This window comes from Pseudorasbora parva, chromosome 5 (assembly GCF_024679245.1).
Source record: "Pseudorasbora parva isolate DD20220531a chromosome 5, ASM2467924v1, whole genome shotgun sequence".
In the NCBI taxonomy this organism is placed as follows: domain Eukaryota; kingdom Metazoa; phylum Chordata; class Actinopteri; order Cypriniformes; family Gobionidae; genus Pseudorasbora; species Pseudorasbora parva.
The window spans coordinates 9,683,204-9,699,480 of NC_090176.1; the positions used below are offsets into that span (position 1 = coordinate 9,683,204).

A 16,277-nucleotide genomic window follows, 5' to 3' on the forward strand; every position below is an offset into this window, starting at 1 on the left:
TAGGCTGCATTAACTAGGTCAGCCGGAACCGGGAACACTTCCCATAACACCTGATGTACTCGTTACATCATAAGAAGAACGGCATCTACACTAATGTTAGTCTCTCTGTTTATCCCGAGGTTTACTGCAGTCGGCCGGATCCGGGCCGGATCCAGATCAGATGATGGACCTGAGCCTGAACATGACCAACACATCCCTGAGTGTCTGCAGAAAAAGAGTCTATTAAACTCCTCCTGTAAATGCTGCATCGGCACGACATCCTCAATAAACCCGTCTCCGGCATGACGACTCCAATCTTTCAAATAATCTTACGAATATCCATTTACCTAATATGACTTAAGATCTGTAATGCTGCCAGAATCATAATCATACACTGATCATCATACACTGTCTGTTCGTCGGCCAGAGGAGAACTGGCACCCCGACTGAGTCTGGTTTCTCCCAAGGTTTTTTCTCCATTCTGGCCCTGAAGGAGTTTAGGTTCCTTGCTACTGTTGCTGTTGGCTTGCTAAGTTGAGGACACTAAAAATTCAACTATATCACTGATCCGCCTGCATTGACACTATATGATTATTGAACTGAGCTGGACGATGACATGACTGTTTTTTTCCAGAGCAGCTGTACAGCCGAATCAAATTCTGTTTTTTTTCCTGTTAACACTGTGAAGCTGCTTTGAATCAATCGACATTGTAAAAAGCGCAATAAAAATAAAGTTGACTTGACTTGATTTGTGAATCATTATAAAAGCCTAATTTTCTTTGCTACATTCTTTGCTTCTGTGCACTGGGAGTGTTCATTGTGTCATCTGAAATATACTAGTCTACACTAGCACATAGATGTCAACACTTCAAGCAACACAAATGCCATTTGTTTTTTCCATGTGTCAGAATGCAAATCAAGGTAATGCAAGTATGTGCTGCCATGAGGAGCAGTACAGTGATGTAAACCTCCACAGTCTTCTTCTGTGGTCAGTTTTCTCTTCCAGGTCAACTGCTGTTAGAGCAACAGTAGAGAATCATGCTGAACACGTTTTAATGCTAGTTAAACATGAACCATAGAAGCAATGTGTTGCCAGACCCTTACCAGATTGAAGAACATAGAGTCTTAAAGCCACAGGGGCGCATTAATAAGCCATGATATGGCTCAGACTAACAGCCAGCTTGACTCTGAATAGCACTAGAGTATGTCATTATGGAGTGTTTGTTCACTCACCTCCCCTTGAAACACCATCTCATATCCTTCTCTGTTCTTAATCTTGTGGTAGAGATACTCCGACAGCTCCAAACATCTGTCAATGTGTTTCTCAAAGCCAATAGTGCCCTGGTAAACACGAGAGAGCCACAACACGACAGCTGATATTCTGCACAAACATCACGTGCTGGATTGATATTGATTCTCTACATGACAACACACTATATATCCATCCATCCATCCATCCATTCACCCATCCACCCATCCACTCACCAATTGATTCATTGATTCTTTGATTGATTGATTCTTCATTCATCCACCCATTTATTCATCATTCATCTAACCGTTCACCCATCCATCCATCTATTTACCCATCCATCCATCCACTCAACAATTCATTAATTCATTCATTCATTCATTCATTCATTCATTCATTGTCTTCCACCCATTGAACCATCATTCATTCATCCACCAATTTATTCATCATTCATCTAACTGTTCACCCATCCATCCATCCATCCATCCATCCATCCATCTACCAATTCATCCATCATCCATCCAGCCATTCGTTCCTTCATTCAACCATCCCTCCACACATCATTCATTCATTCATTCATTCATCCATCCAACCATTCATCCATCAATCAATCATCCAACTAGTCATCCATCCATCAACAATTCGTCCATCCACCCACCAATTCATACGTCATCCATCCAACCACTCACTCACTCACTCACTCACTCACTCACTCACTCACTCACTCACTCACTCACTCACTCACTCACTCACTCACTCACTCACTCACTCACTCACTCACTCACTCACTCAATTACTCATTCATTCATCCACCCATTGATCCACCATCCATCCATCCACCCATTTATTCATCATTCATCTGACTGTTCACCTATCCACTCATCCATCCATCTATCCACCAATTCATCCATCATCCATCCAACCATTTGTTCATTCATTCAACCATCCCTCCACACATCCATCTATCCATTATTCATTCATTCATCCATCCATCCATCTATCCAGCCATTCACCTATCCATCCATTTATCCATCATTCATTCGTCCATCCACCCACCAATTCATCCCTCATCCATCCAACCGTTCATTCATCCATCACTCACTCACTCACTCACTCACTCACTCACTCACTCACTCACTCACTCACTCACTCACTCACTCACTCACACACTCACTCACTCACTCACTCACTCACTCACTCACTCACTCACTCACTCACTCCATCCATCAATCCAGCCACTATCCATCCAACCGTTCATCCATCTGACCATCCATACATCATCCATCAATCAACCCATTCGTCCATTATCTGTCCAACCATTTATCCATCAATCCATTCATTCATTGATCCATCATATATCCATCCATTCATCCAGCCATCATCCATTCATTCATCCATCCGTCCTTTCAATTGTTAATCCATACATCTATTCATCCATCCTTCCACTCATTTGTTCATCTAACCATCCATTTGTTTGACTCATTCATGAGTAACACACTATCAGACACTGAGGTTCTGATCTCATAAATGTGCACACACACCTTTGACTTCCACATGAGCCAGAATTTGAAGATGTCTACATGGCGGCCACACTGTATGGCCTTGTCCCCCGTATCATAGGTGACATCATACTGTTTATCCGGCTGAAAGAGATAGCCAGCACACATGGAGTTGCAGCCCTGTAGTAGACCCTGTTAAACACAGAGATTAAAATAATCACATGTACTGTCTATCGCTCTTTTACTCTTGTGTCTTTTGAACATGTTATATCTACAGGTCCTTCTCAAAAAAATTGCATTTTGTGATAAAAGTTCATTATTTTCCATAATGTAATGATAAAAATTAAAGTTACATCTATTTTAGATTCATTGCACTCCAACTGAAATATTTCAGGTCTTTTATTGTGTTAATACTGATGGTATTGGCATACTGCTCATGAAAACCCACAATTCCTATCTCAAACAATTACCATATCATGAAAAGGTTCTCTAAACGAGCTATTAACTTAATCATCTGAATCATCTAATTAACTCTAAACACCTGCAAAAGATTCCTGAGGCTTTTAAAAACTCCCAGCCTGGTTCATTACTCAAAACCGCAATCATGGGTAAGACTGCCGACCTGACTGCTGTCCAGAAGGCCATCATTGACACCCTCAAGCGAGAGGGTAAGACACAGAAAGACATTTCTGAACGAATAGGCTGTTCCCAGAGTGCTGTATCAAGGCACCTCAGTGGGAAGTCTGTGGGAAGGAAAAAGTGTGGCAAAAAACGCTGCACAACGAGAAGAGGTGACCGGACCCTGAGGAAGATTGTAGAGAAGGGCCGATTCCAGACTTTGGAGGACCTGCGGAAGCAGTGGACTGAATCTGGAGTAGAAACATCCAGAGCCATCGTGCACAGGCGTGTGCAGGAAATGGGCTACAGGTGCCGCATTCCCCAGGTCAAGACACTTTTGGGCTACAGAGGAGCAGCACTGGACTGTTGCTCAGTGGTCCAAAGTACTTTTTTCGGATGAAAGCAAATTTTGCATGTCATTCGGAAATAAAGGTGCCAGAGTCTGGAGGAAGACTGGGGAGAAGGAAATGCCAAAATGCCTGAAGTCCAGTGTCAAGTTCCCACAGTCAGTGATGGTCTGGGGTGCCATGTCAGCGATTTTGAGATTTTGGAGCACTTCATGCTTCCATCTGCTGAAAAGCTTTATGGAGATGAAGATTTGGTTTTTCAGCACGACCTGGTTTACTGACCATGGTATTACTGTGCTCAATTGGCCTGCCAAGTCTCCTGACCTGAACCCCATAGAGAATCTGTGGGATATTGTGAAGAGAAAGTTGAGAGACGCAAGACCCAACACTCTGGATGAGCTTAATGCCGCTATCGAAGCATCCTGGGCCTCCATAACACCTCAGCAGTGCCACAGGCTGATCGCCTCCATGCCACGCCACACTGAAGCAGTCATTTCTGCAAAAGGATTCCCCACCAAGTATTGAGTGCATAACTGAACATAATTATTTGAAGGTTGACTTTTTTGTATGAAAAACACTTTTCTTTTATTGGTCGGATGAAATATGCTAATTTTTTGAGATAGGAATTTGGGGTTTTCATGCGCTGTATGCCAAAATCATCAGTATTAAAACAATAAAAGACCTGAAATATTTCAGTTGGTGTGCAATGAATCTAAAATATATGAAAGGTAATTTTTTATCAATACAATATTGAAAATAATGAACTTTATCACAATATGCTATTTTTTTTTTAGAAGGACCTATAGTCAGTTTTCTTTGTATTCTATTACTAAATTTTACTCCGTTCTATAACCATTTAGACTCATTCATTCTGGCATCCCCCTTTCTCTTTTACCTTCTCTCGGACCAGAATGGCAGAGCACTGAAGTGGCACACCCATCATCTTGTGTGGGTTCCATGTGACAGAGTTAGCTCTGCAGAAAAAACACAGATCAGAACACGGTGTCGGCACACGCTTTACTTTGTTATAGAACATAGTAGTGTATGAAAAAAAAGGGGTGTAGCAACCATTACAACAAAAGTCTAAGTCTGCCCCTGCTAGTTTTGAGAAATCTTATTGCCATGATGGTATACTTTAAGTGTGAACTGAAGTTAATGTTTTTGGATACTTAATTGCAATTAAATTAAAATGTAGTTTAAAATATATATATATATATATATATATATATATATATATATATATATATATATATATATATATATATATATATATAATGCAATTAGAGATTTTTAACCACTTAAGTAGAACTGTTTATCCATCAAGATGTATTCTCTTAGTATAAATTTAGTACATAAAGCAAAAAAATGTGCTTCAAGGGGTGTAAAAACTGTCCCCTGGTGCTATAGGGACGATCCAAATCATAAAAAATATCAGACCAAGGCACTCAGATGTTTTGAAAATATAAAAAGCCTTCATTCTATCGTGGCTTATTCATAAAATTCATAAATATAAAAGCATATTCACAAACACCACACACCAACTCGCTGCTGCTAAAAAGCCTTCATCAGGGTGAGTCAGAGGCTGAATCCGAAATCGCCCCCTAAACCCTCATTCACTCTTCCCTACGTTAGTCCACTGACACAGCTCACCTGAAGGAGTGAATGAAAACGAGTGCATGAAGTCGAACAGCCATTGTGTGTACATCAGCTGTAGACTTGTTATTGCGGTGCATTGTGGGACTGAATGAGTGCTCTCAATAACGTCCACTATGGTTTCGGACGCCACTGTCTGTCCCTTCAAATAATGCCCTATTGAGGGTATGGGGGGCCATTTCAGATTCAGCCTCTGAGTGTGTCTGTTACCCACACCCTGATGAAGGGCAACGCATTGGTGTGCGGTGTTTGTCTAAATGCTTTTAATACATAAGCCGAGATAGAATAAAGGCTTTTTATATTTTTAACCAGAGAGCCTTGGCCTGATATCTTTTTAGAAATTAAGTACATCTTTATATGGAATTTAGTTATTTATTTTGCCTTTGAAATAAGGTAAATGTGTATTGTTTAATGCATTTATGATAAACTAAAATATACTTTAATGTAATTTTTATGATACTTTTTTGTATTTAAATATATTTGTAACTACACATTTGTAATGATGAAGTTGCAGTCTAGTACATTTAAAATCTATAAACTAAATATAATAGTGAATAACAAACTACAGTTAAAATTTAAATCAAGTACTTTACATGTGCTTTAGTTTGTAAGTCAACATATCAAAATGAGTGTACTTCTTAAATGGTTATTAAAATGTAATTATTTAAAATGTACTATATTAATATAGTAAAACATTATTCATTAATATAATATAGTAATAATGAAGCAAGCTCATAAGGTTTTATAATACATTATATTGCCAAAAGTATTGACACCCCTCCAAATCATTGAATTCATGTGTTCCATCAGTTCAATGACCAAAGGTGTATAAAATCAAGAAATATAAATGCAGACGCTTCTACAAACATTAGTGAAAGAATGGGTCGCTCTCGGGAGCTCAGTGAACTCAAGCTTGGTACAGTGATAGGTTGCCTCCTGTTCAATACGTCAATTTGTGAAATTTCCTCACTACTAAAAATATTCCACCGTCAGCTGTTAGTGGTATAATAATAAAGTGAAAGCAATTGGGAACAACAGCAACTCAGCAACGAAGTGGTAGGGCACATAAAATCAACGAGAGGGGTCAGTGCATGCGGAGGTGAAGAGTGCGCTGAAGTCGGCAACTTTCAGCAAAGTCAATAGCTACAGACCTCCAAACTTTGTGTGGCTTTCAGATTAGCCCAAGAACAGTGTGTGGAGAGCTTCATGGGATGGGTTTACACAGTGGGATGCAGTGGAGTAAAGCACACCGTCACAGGACTCTAGAGCAGTGGAGAAATGTTTTCTGGAGTGACCAATCACGCTTCTCTTTCTGGCAATCTGATGGACGAGTCTGGGTTTGGCTGACTTGCCTGACTGCATTGTGCCAAGTGTAAAGTTTGGTGGAGGGGGATTATGGTGTGGGGTTGTTTTTCAGGGGTTGGGCTTGGCCCCTTAGTTCCAGTGAAAGGAACTCTTAATGTTTCAGCATACCAAGACATTTTAGACAATTTCATGCTCCCAACTTTGTGGGAACAGTTTGGGGATGGCCCCTTCCTGTTCCAACATGACTGCGCTCCAGTGCACAAAGCGTCGGTCCAAAAAGACATGGATGAGTGAGTTTGGTGTGGAGGAACTTGACTGGCCTGCACAGAGTCCTGAGCTCACCCCATAGATCACCTTTGGGATGAATTAGAGCGGAGACTGAGAGCCAGACCTTCTCGTCCAACATCAGCGCCTGATCTCACAAATGTGTTTCTAGAAGAAAATCCCCATGAATACACTCCTAAACCATGAGTAAAGAGAAGAGTTGAAGCTGTTAAAGCTGTGAAGGATAGGCCAACTCCATATTAAACCCTAGAGATTAAAAATGGGATGTCATTAAATGTCATATGTATGAAAAGGCAGGTGTCCCAAAACCTTAGGAAATATACGTCTGAACTTTTCTAGATCATACCAGTCTGGTATTTATGAATGGTACCTCTCAATGCCGTTAAGCTTGTGTCTGTGTTTTCTTGACATCAGCAAACCTCCACCCCATGCTCCCTTAAAAAACACATTCACACCATTAGTCAAAAAAAAAAAATGTATTCACAGCATTCAAAACATCTGTTTATGTGAGTAAAGAAATAATCACAAACGCACATCCACATGAAGCCACATGTTGTATTTCTCACAGATGTCAGCGATCTCATGGATTGGATCAAAGGCTCCATACACTGTAGATCCAGCTGTAGCGTTCACAAACATCGGCACAAACCCCTGGACAGCAAAGACACATACACACTTGTAATTTTGCAGATGCACTGCTCACAACTAATTGCATGTCGCAATTAAATGAACATGTGTTATGGTTTAAATTAATTTTAAATGCAATTTACTTTCAAGTGCTTTTTTGACCCACTTATAAGTAGGACTTAAGTAGCTAAGTATATCTTTATATTTAATTTCATAATTATTTCTAATGTCTTTGAAATACAGTTAATGTAGTGACAAATCTGACAAACGTTCATGGTAAACTAAAATATACTTTGTCATATTAAAACTTGCATGCCAAGTATTTAAATACATTTGTAATGACTATTATGAAAGTTTCACAAGTACATTTAAAATATACTAACTTTAAATGTAATATAAAATAAAACACATAATTTAAAATTAATATTAAGTACTTTACATCCGCTTTAGTATGTTAGTCAACACAACAAAATAAGTACTTCTTTAAAGCATGACAAAGGGGTTATTAAAACAATAATAATAAAAAATACTTCAAAGTAAAACTTTTAATTTGACATTATTACAAAGTGCACTTTTTAAGAAGCATGGATTTAAAGTAACTATAAGTGCACATTCAATACAATTAAGCACACTTCTTTTTCACAAGTGAGTTCAATAGGCTTGCTGTAAACATGATAATGAAAATGACTGTGTGTGGTAAATATGCATGTGGTATATGATGAGTGAAAACTGGGTTTGATGTAAATAGTAAGTTTGACAATAAGGTTTGAGTATGTGTAAATCTGTGGAGGGTATGATGAGTGAGAATGGGTTTAACAAGAAGGTTCCTGAGTAAAAATCAGGGAATAGTGATCAAAATGGATGTTATGAACGTGTTTGAGAAAGAAATGAATGAGAGGTGTTCTAATAAAGATGGTACATGTATGTAGGCTGTAAACTGAAGAATGTTTTATTTTTATATCAGACCATTATTGTGGATCTGACCATTTTATTTTATTTTATCATATTTTTTATTTATTATTATTATTATTATTTTATTATTATTATATTATTATATTATCATTAACTATGCTTGTTTTTAATTTTTTATTGGTCCATATGGTATTCTTTTTTCTCATGCATTTGTTACCACTGTTTTAATTAATTTCTATGTAAAGCACTTTGAATTTCCATTGGGTATGAAATGTGCTATACAAATAAACTTGCCTTGCCTTGCCAAATGACAGTACATCACACACACTGTCAGTGGGACTTAAAGTGGCCCTATTGTGCTATTTTAAAGGCTCCTAATTTTGGTTTGGACGTCAACATGTTTACATGCATCAAAGGTAAAAAAAAAACACTTTAATTTTCTCACAATATTCACGGCACATCACCACAGTGTTCAATGATTCTCAAACGACTCGACGGATGAATCAGTCTCTCTAAAGACCCAGTCTGTTGTGATTGGTCTACAGTTTACACCGCACGTCGGAAACAAACAGCCTTTACCATAAACTTCAGCTCCGGAGGCTTTCTAAAACCTCATCGTTTGTACACACTGTAAAGACAGTAACGCTGACGTCGATTTTACCATATCAATCCGAGCGTGAGTCCGATGATGAAAGAACTAGTTATTAAACCCGAATATCCATCACAAGAACGACTTGAGCAGGGCGTTTCTCAGAGATACACTACTCAGTTTAAGGTACATTATGAGATGTTGCAACTGTAATTCCTCACTATCAGCATCAACAAGAGTATGTCCATCAACAAACCCATGTGTGTGTGTGTGTATTTCTAATTTATTACGGTGCACATGCAGGAACTGTATTAATAAAAGCGCATACGTTACTAACATGAATGACTAGGGCTGCACGTTTTCAAGTTTTTCATTAACCGTTAACCGAGGCCCTTAGCGGTTAATACTCGGTTAACCATAGTGTGCGTCAGGGTTATTTTTAGTTTATTAATTTGACGACCGCCATCTCCGTAGTGAACGCGCCTATAGAGAGAAATGCACATCATGGATTACATAATCAGAGAGTAGCCTATTTCTTTTCGTTTTAAAATGTTAAAAGACATTTTAAGTTTTCTTAAGATATATTTCATGTCTGTAAGGCGTACGCTGATTTTCGTTAAATTAGGATGAGATGTTCAAGCATCTGTGGACTCGTTCCTTCAGCTCTGGCCATCTTGCTTTCAGTCCGCGATTAGCTTTTTTTGTTTTCTTCATTACAGTTAAAGTAACCTCTGCTTTTCTCTAGTCATTCACAAGTTTCTCACTTCAAACTTTCTTTCTTCTGATCAGTTATGCACAGCGCGCGCGGCTCCCGCTCTGCTTCTGCCCTAATGCGACTTTTAGTCCTGTGCGACTTATGTTATTTTCCTCTTCATGACGCATTTTTTGACTGATGCGACTCATACTCCGGAGCGACTTATAGCCTGAAAATGCGGTAAGCACTGCATTGCAATACTTGCATTTTGCCCCGTCACTCTCATTTTTAAAGTGCTCCCACGCTTTCTTTGCCCGCTTCATTGCCCGCTTAGAAAGCTGGTCATGACTTCTTCTTGTGGATATTACAAATGTCTGGGAGTGCTCTGGCAGTCTCTAGGGGTGAAAAATATATTACAACTAAATTCAAAGCACGTCATCACTTAACCGAGCAAAATGTTTCACTCGGTTACGCAATTTTTAACGGTTAATCAGTTAATCGGTTAACCATGGACACCCCTATGAATGACTGAATGAATGAACAGCACTAACATGAATGACTGATGTAACATTAAAGTTTGCAAAACAAATCTGAGCCATCCTTTATCTTTACTCAAAGTAATAAGAGGAACTCTTAAGCTTCACTAATAGATTCAGTTTTGGGAAAAAGTGGCCCACAGCTGTAGCTTGACAAGCCAGACCCACATCAAGATGTTTGGTCTGGAAACTCACCATAGACAGGGCTCAATCTGAGGGGCGGGATAAACGGTTGTCTTTCAAACTCCCTCTGCGCGCGATAGGATAGCGGTACACCAACCGGAGCAACGGCGGTGAAGGGGAGCTCGCTGACTGATTAAACATTCGCCGTATCCGGTCGGCAAAACTCCGAACACATCTTCCCTTTTTAAGAATGACTTCAGTGCCGTTCTTTGTTCTTTTCTCAGAGGAAAGCTTAACTCCAAGTCTTCCGGAGGCGCGGGCAGAGCTGATTCGAAAGATCGCCGCCGTTCGCCAGTTTCTGTGTTACTAGAAGCACGCAAACGCAACTCGGCCGTCGTCATTATGGCCCCGCCCGCCGACTCTATAGCCTACCTACACGATGTTGTAGCGACTCAGGCGAATCAAACACACAATCGCCAGTTACATTTAACAAATATGTTTTTGAAAGCGTTGTGCTTACTGACAGACCTTCCCCCAACACAACAGAGAAAGATTCTTCGTTACCCTGGAAACCATCTGATAAGATGTTTTATGGCCCAAAAGAATTTGGCCACATGAAGTTTCAGACACAAAGAGTTTAAGACACAGAGCTTTTGCCTCAAATTATAGACAAACCATCTATAAATGAACATGCACCCCAGGACATTATATGTAAACACATAACTGTTTTGTAAAATGTTTATTCCGTATGGTATTTTGCATCTTTTTTATCTTTGTCTTAACAAATTACTAGTTCAGATAACCTCATATATGTCATGTCTCCTATCAAATTAATGCTCACTTCACGACTTACACTTCCATGTATATCACTTATTCAGAAAATGCAGTGTGTGTTTGTTGCATTAATTATAGTATGAATGGTCGAGACCCACTGAGTCGAGCTTTGAAACAAAGAGCCATAAAATCTGCTGAGGAATTTCCCGCCTGGAAATCCCAACAATCTCATTGGTTAAGTCTAACCCTGGAGGGTGGGACTACTTCCAGACCTTAAAAGACCAGTGGAGACAATCTTCTCTCTTCTCTGAAAATCTCTTGCTCTTACTTCTCCAACTCTCTCCCTGTTGGAGCCAACACCCACGGTGGCTGGCACTTAAGCCATGCCACCAATGCAGGCCCTCCAAGCAGGCCCCAGCTCTTCCCTGGTTCTCCTCGCTTCCCTACTGAGTCATCAACTTACTAGCCCCAAGGGCATTCTTCAGAAGGAGGACACGGAGCGTCTCCAGAAAGCAACCAGCCGCTCCCTCTCGACCTCGGAAAAAAACCACCGGACACGCAGGGCATTTGAAATCGGAACACGCACACACGCGAGAAGCCACAACTCGAGCAAGTATTATCTTCCAAATTCAAACTGCTGTAAAGAGGGTGTGTTATTTTCCCGTTGGGACAAGTTAACTCCGTGAAGGTCGTATTTGATGAACTGAAGGAAAGCTGCTTCTTACCCCCCCCCCCACTCTCTTTGTCTCTCTCTCTCATCTCTCTCTCTCTCTTTTCTCTCTCTCTAATTTCAGTCTATTCATTATTCTCTTTTATGTATTCTTTCGTTAATATCTATACTTCTACTCTCTTGATGCATATTTAGTATGTACTTTCTGTGTGAATTGTAGTGTTATTTTTAGTCTGTGTTTATTAAACCTCCAAAAGACATTTAATGAGTTGAATCTGTTATTCTGCCACATACACAAAGTCAATGAAACTTGCGATCTAACGTTACCTAACTGCTTATGCTACTATGTTAGTAAAGTAAACTGTATGACCATTTGAAATATTGAACTTGTCCTGATCAGTAAAGTTAATGTTTCTTATGCGCTCGTAAAGCAGTAATCCCTTATTGAGAATTGATTTGAAAAGTCTATAACTAATTTGCAGGACAAACGTAGTAGGATAATTTCAAGCAATTCCGTAAAGGGTTACTTGTATTTAATTAAACAATTTTCCCTATCGGAAAATTTTAATACGTAATGAACAACTGGCAAATTATATTCATAAATTCATGAATATTGAATATTAAATTCCTTTTGAGTTAATTATTCCCCGAGACATTAAACTCATAGTCGTTGTTGTTACAATGTGATTGGGCCGTCCAGATTCTGAGGAATACAGCTCAGATAGGAATTGAGAGTTGCTAGACCACACTTGCGGGCAAATTAAATTTGCTGCCGCTAGGGTGCGTCTAGATTTCTAGGCTACCACAGCTGAGTATTTCAGTAAGAGAGTAGTAACGTGAGTTAGCTGTATTTTGAACACCCAGTAGAAAATATTAGCTTGGTCTCACCAGATTCTCGTTTAATTTGAACAGAGTCTGGCCATTCTCCATCGACAAACGTTTATGTGGCAAGGGGGGCATGGTTCAGCGAGGTCTGCAGCGGGAGAGAGAGCCGCGGGACGAGCGGTAAGTGAGTGGGTTGGACGCAGATTAATAACACCTGTCTCTTGTTCCAGTAATGAGCGCGGAGAGGGTATAAAACCTCGGTGGAACCAGAGACCAGAGAGAGAGAGAGATCGGACGGTTGATGCCAAACCCCCACAGAGACTGAGTAACCGGAAGCCGGAAGTGCCGACCCGGAAGTGATCGTGTGTTTATGTGAATCCACACCGCAGTGTGTGTTGTTGAAGTTTTGAGTTATAATAAAGAAGCATCAACCGTCCAGCCGACCCCCGTGTCCTCTTCCTTCCTCCTACTATCGAACTTTGTTACACTGGTGCCGAAACCCGGGAGGAAGTAGGACAGCGCCGCCGCCATGCAGACGCCCTCCGCCTCGCCATTTGCGGACATTATTACATCCCTCGCGGTCCTCCATCAGGACCAACACCAAGCCATGCTGGACCTTCGGGCAGACCAGGAGCGCCGCTTCGAGGCCATTGTCCGAGGCCAGCAAGAGGACCGCGAGAAGTTCCGGAGCTGGATCGACCGGGAGGTTCGCGCCGAAGCCGCCGGGCTGACCAGCGCACCGGTCCACGTGCCCCTGCACAAAATGGGGCCACAAGATGACCCGGAGGCCTTTATTGACCTGTTTCAGAAGGCCGCGGAGGCCTGCGGGTGGCCCCGGGCACAGTGGCTGGTGCGCCTTATACCACTGCTGACAGGGGAAGCCCAGGCGGCCGCACAACAGTTACCGGTGGCGAACCTCCTCGAGTATGAGGACCTAAAGAAGGCCATCCTCCAGCGGGTCGGCCGCTCCCCGGAGCAGCACCGGCAGAGGTTCCGCTCCCTGGAGTGGGGAGAAGCTGGCCGACCCTTCGCGATGGCCCAACAGCTCCGGGACTCCTGCCGCAGATGGCTCCTGGCCGGCGGAAGCGACATGGACCACATCGTCGATCTGGTGGTACTGGAGCAGTTCATCGCTCGGCTCCCAAGGAAAACTGCCGAGTGGGTCCAGTGCCACCGGCCCACGTCGCTGGAGACGGCCATCCACCTGGCGGAGGACCACCTGGTGGCGTGCCCGGGGGTCGGCGAACCCCTTCTAACCTCTCGCTCTCTCTCTCCCCCCTCTGTATCTCCCTCTCGCCCTATCCTTCTCCCTAGGTACCGCCCTCCGGGCCCTCCTCGGATTCCCCCCAAAGGCCGGGGTGGGATGGGCCCTGGACCATTCGGGAATTCGCGGGCTCCGCCCAGGGGGGCGGGGCTGCTGGGGGTGGGGGGTGACAATGGCTCTGGTTCCACGCCCTCCCCGCGCTCATTCTCCAACCCACTCCCCGCCACAGGGGCGGCGGGTAGGCCTGGGCTGGCCTGCTGGAGGTGCGGTGATCCGGATCATTTTGTGGACCGATGTCCGATGATGGACATCGGGACAATGATCCGGATCCCGGACGTTCAGCGGACCACCCCCGATCAAGCAGGAGAGTACCAAATTCCTGTAAGTATCAAGGGGGGTACATATCAGGCCTTGGTGGATTCAGGATGTAACCAAACCTCGATCCATCAAAGCCTGATGCAGCCTGGGGCATTGGATACAAGCCGCATGGTTAAGGTGCGGTGTGTGCACGGGGATGTGGTGGAATATCCGGTTGTCCCAGTCACGATACAGTTTCGGGGGCAAAAGCATAATATAGAGGTGGCAGTTAGTCCTCACCTCCGGCATCCGCTAATTCTGGGGACGAATTGGCCCGCCTTTACGGCTTTATTGGGATCGTTGTGCGCGGATGCCGCTTGGGAGAAAAAGGCGAGGAAGGGGGAGGTGCGAGTACAGCTTGGGGAGACTGAACCGGGACCCTCGGGGACAACTCCAGAGGAACCGAGCGGGATTGAGAGACTAATTCTCTCGGACCGCGATGACTTTCCTCTGGAGCAGTCCCAGGATGAAACCCTTAAGAACGCTTTCCAGCAGGTCCGATCGATCGACGGACAGTCTCTCCAACCTGCCTTGCCTGTCTCCTATCCTTATTTTGCCATAATAAAGGATCGGTTGTATCGAGTGACCCAAGACACTCAGACAAAATTAGATACAACCCAGTTGTTAGTACCAAAAAGCCGCCGGGAAATGCTTTTCCAGGCGGCTCACTCTAACCCGATGGCGGGCCACCTGGGACAGGCGGCCACGCTGAATCGCTTAATGACCCGATTTTTTTGGCCAGGCATTCATGACAATGTGCGCAGGTGGTGCGCGTCTTGTCCTGAATGTCAGTTGGTGAACCCACTGGCCACCCCAAAAGCGCCATTGCGCCCCCTTCCATTAATGCAGGTCCCCTTCGAGAGAATTGCGATGGACCTCATCGGGCCATTAGAGCGATCCGCACGCGGACATCGTTTTGCGTTAGTTATCGTGGACTACGCAACACGATATCCGGAAGCAGTGGCTCTCTCAACATCTCTCTCAACATCTCTGCGAAGAGTGTTGCGGACGCACTGTTTCGTTTAATCTCCCAAGTGGGGATTCCGAAGGAAATCCTCACTGATCAAGGCACGGCGTTTATGTCACGCACGTTAAGCGAATTGTACGGCTTATTGGGCATTAAATCCATTCGAACAAGCGTCTATCACCCACAAACAGACGGCTTGGTCGAACGATTTAATCGCACTCTTAAATCCATGATCCGTAAATTCGTACAGGAAGACGCCAAAAATTGGGATCGGTGGTTAGAACCCCTCTTATTTGCTGTGCGGGAGGTCCCGCAAGCCTCCACGGGGTTTTCCTCCTTCTTTGGCCAAGAACGAAATTCAGTATGTGCTGGACTTGCGAACAAAACTCCACACCTTGGGGCGGCTATTGAGGGAGAATTTGTTGCAAGCCCAGGACCGCCAGAGCCGGTCATATAACAGGGGTACAAAGCTACGCAAATTCACACCGGGAGAGAAAGTGCTCGTTCTACTCCCTACGTCGAGCTCAAAATTAATGTCAAAGTGGCAGGGGCCGTTTGAGGTCGCACGACAGGTAGGAGAGCTCAATGATGAAGTGATACGATCCGATAGGAACGGGGCACGTCAAATATACCACCTCAACCTGCTAAAAAAATGGAATGAGGTGGAATCGGTGTTGTTGGCAACGGTGATCGGGGGAGAGGATGATCTCGGGCCAGAGGCGAGCATTAAAGCGCAATCAGTCGCGCTGGCCCCTGGGGGAGATCACCTCTCACCGTTCCAACTCACTGATTTATCAAAATTACAGGCGGAGTTCGCTGACGTGTTCTCGCCCCTACCGGGACGTACCGACTTGATTCAGCACCATATCGAGACCGAGCCAGGCGTGGTAGTTCGCAGCCGGCCGTATCGTTTGCCTGAACACAAGAAAAAGGTAGTTCAGGAAGAATTAGGCGCAATGCTCGACATGGGAGTAATCGAGGAGTCCAACAGTGACTGGGCGAGC

The 16,277-nt window shown here is 43.2% G+C and overlaps 1 protein-coding gene across 2 annotated transcripts in view; it reads right to left on the reverse strand.

Moving 5' to 3' along the window:
• The window catches only part of gad1a (glutamate decarboxylase 1a), a 43,890-nt gene that overhangs the window by 6,493 nt on the left and 21,120 nt on the right, over window positions 1-16,277 (reverse strand). For both annotated transcript variants that reach the window (XM_067443220.1, XM_067443221.1), the window contains 5 exons: window positions 7,470-7,586; window positions 7,306-7,370; window positions 4,588-4,666; window positions 2,770-2,919; window positions 1,213-1,320 (listed from right to left, as the gene is read on the reverse strand). In XM_067443220.1, coding sequence (XP_067299321.1) covers window positions 1,213-1,320; window positions 2,770-2,919; window positions 4,588-4,666; window positions 7,306-7,370; window positions 7,470-7,586 — 519 coding nt within the window. The remainder of the gene's footprint in view (window positions 1-1,212; window positions 1,321-2,769; window positions 2,920-4,587; window positions 4,667-7,305; window positions 7,371-7,469; window positions 7,587-16,277) is intronic.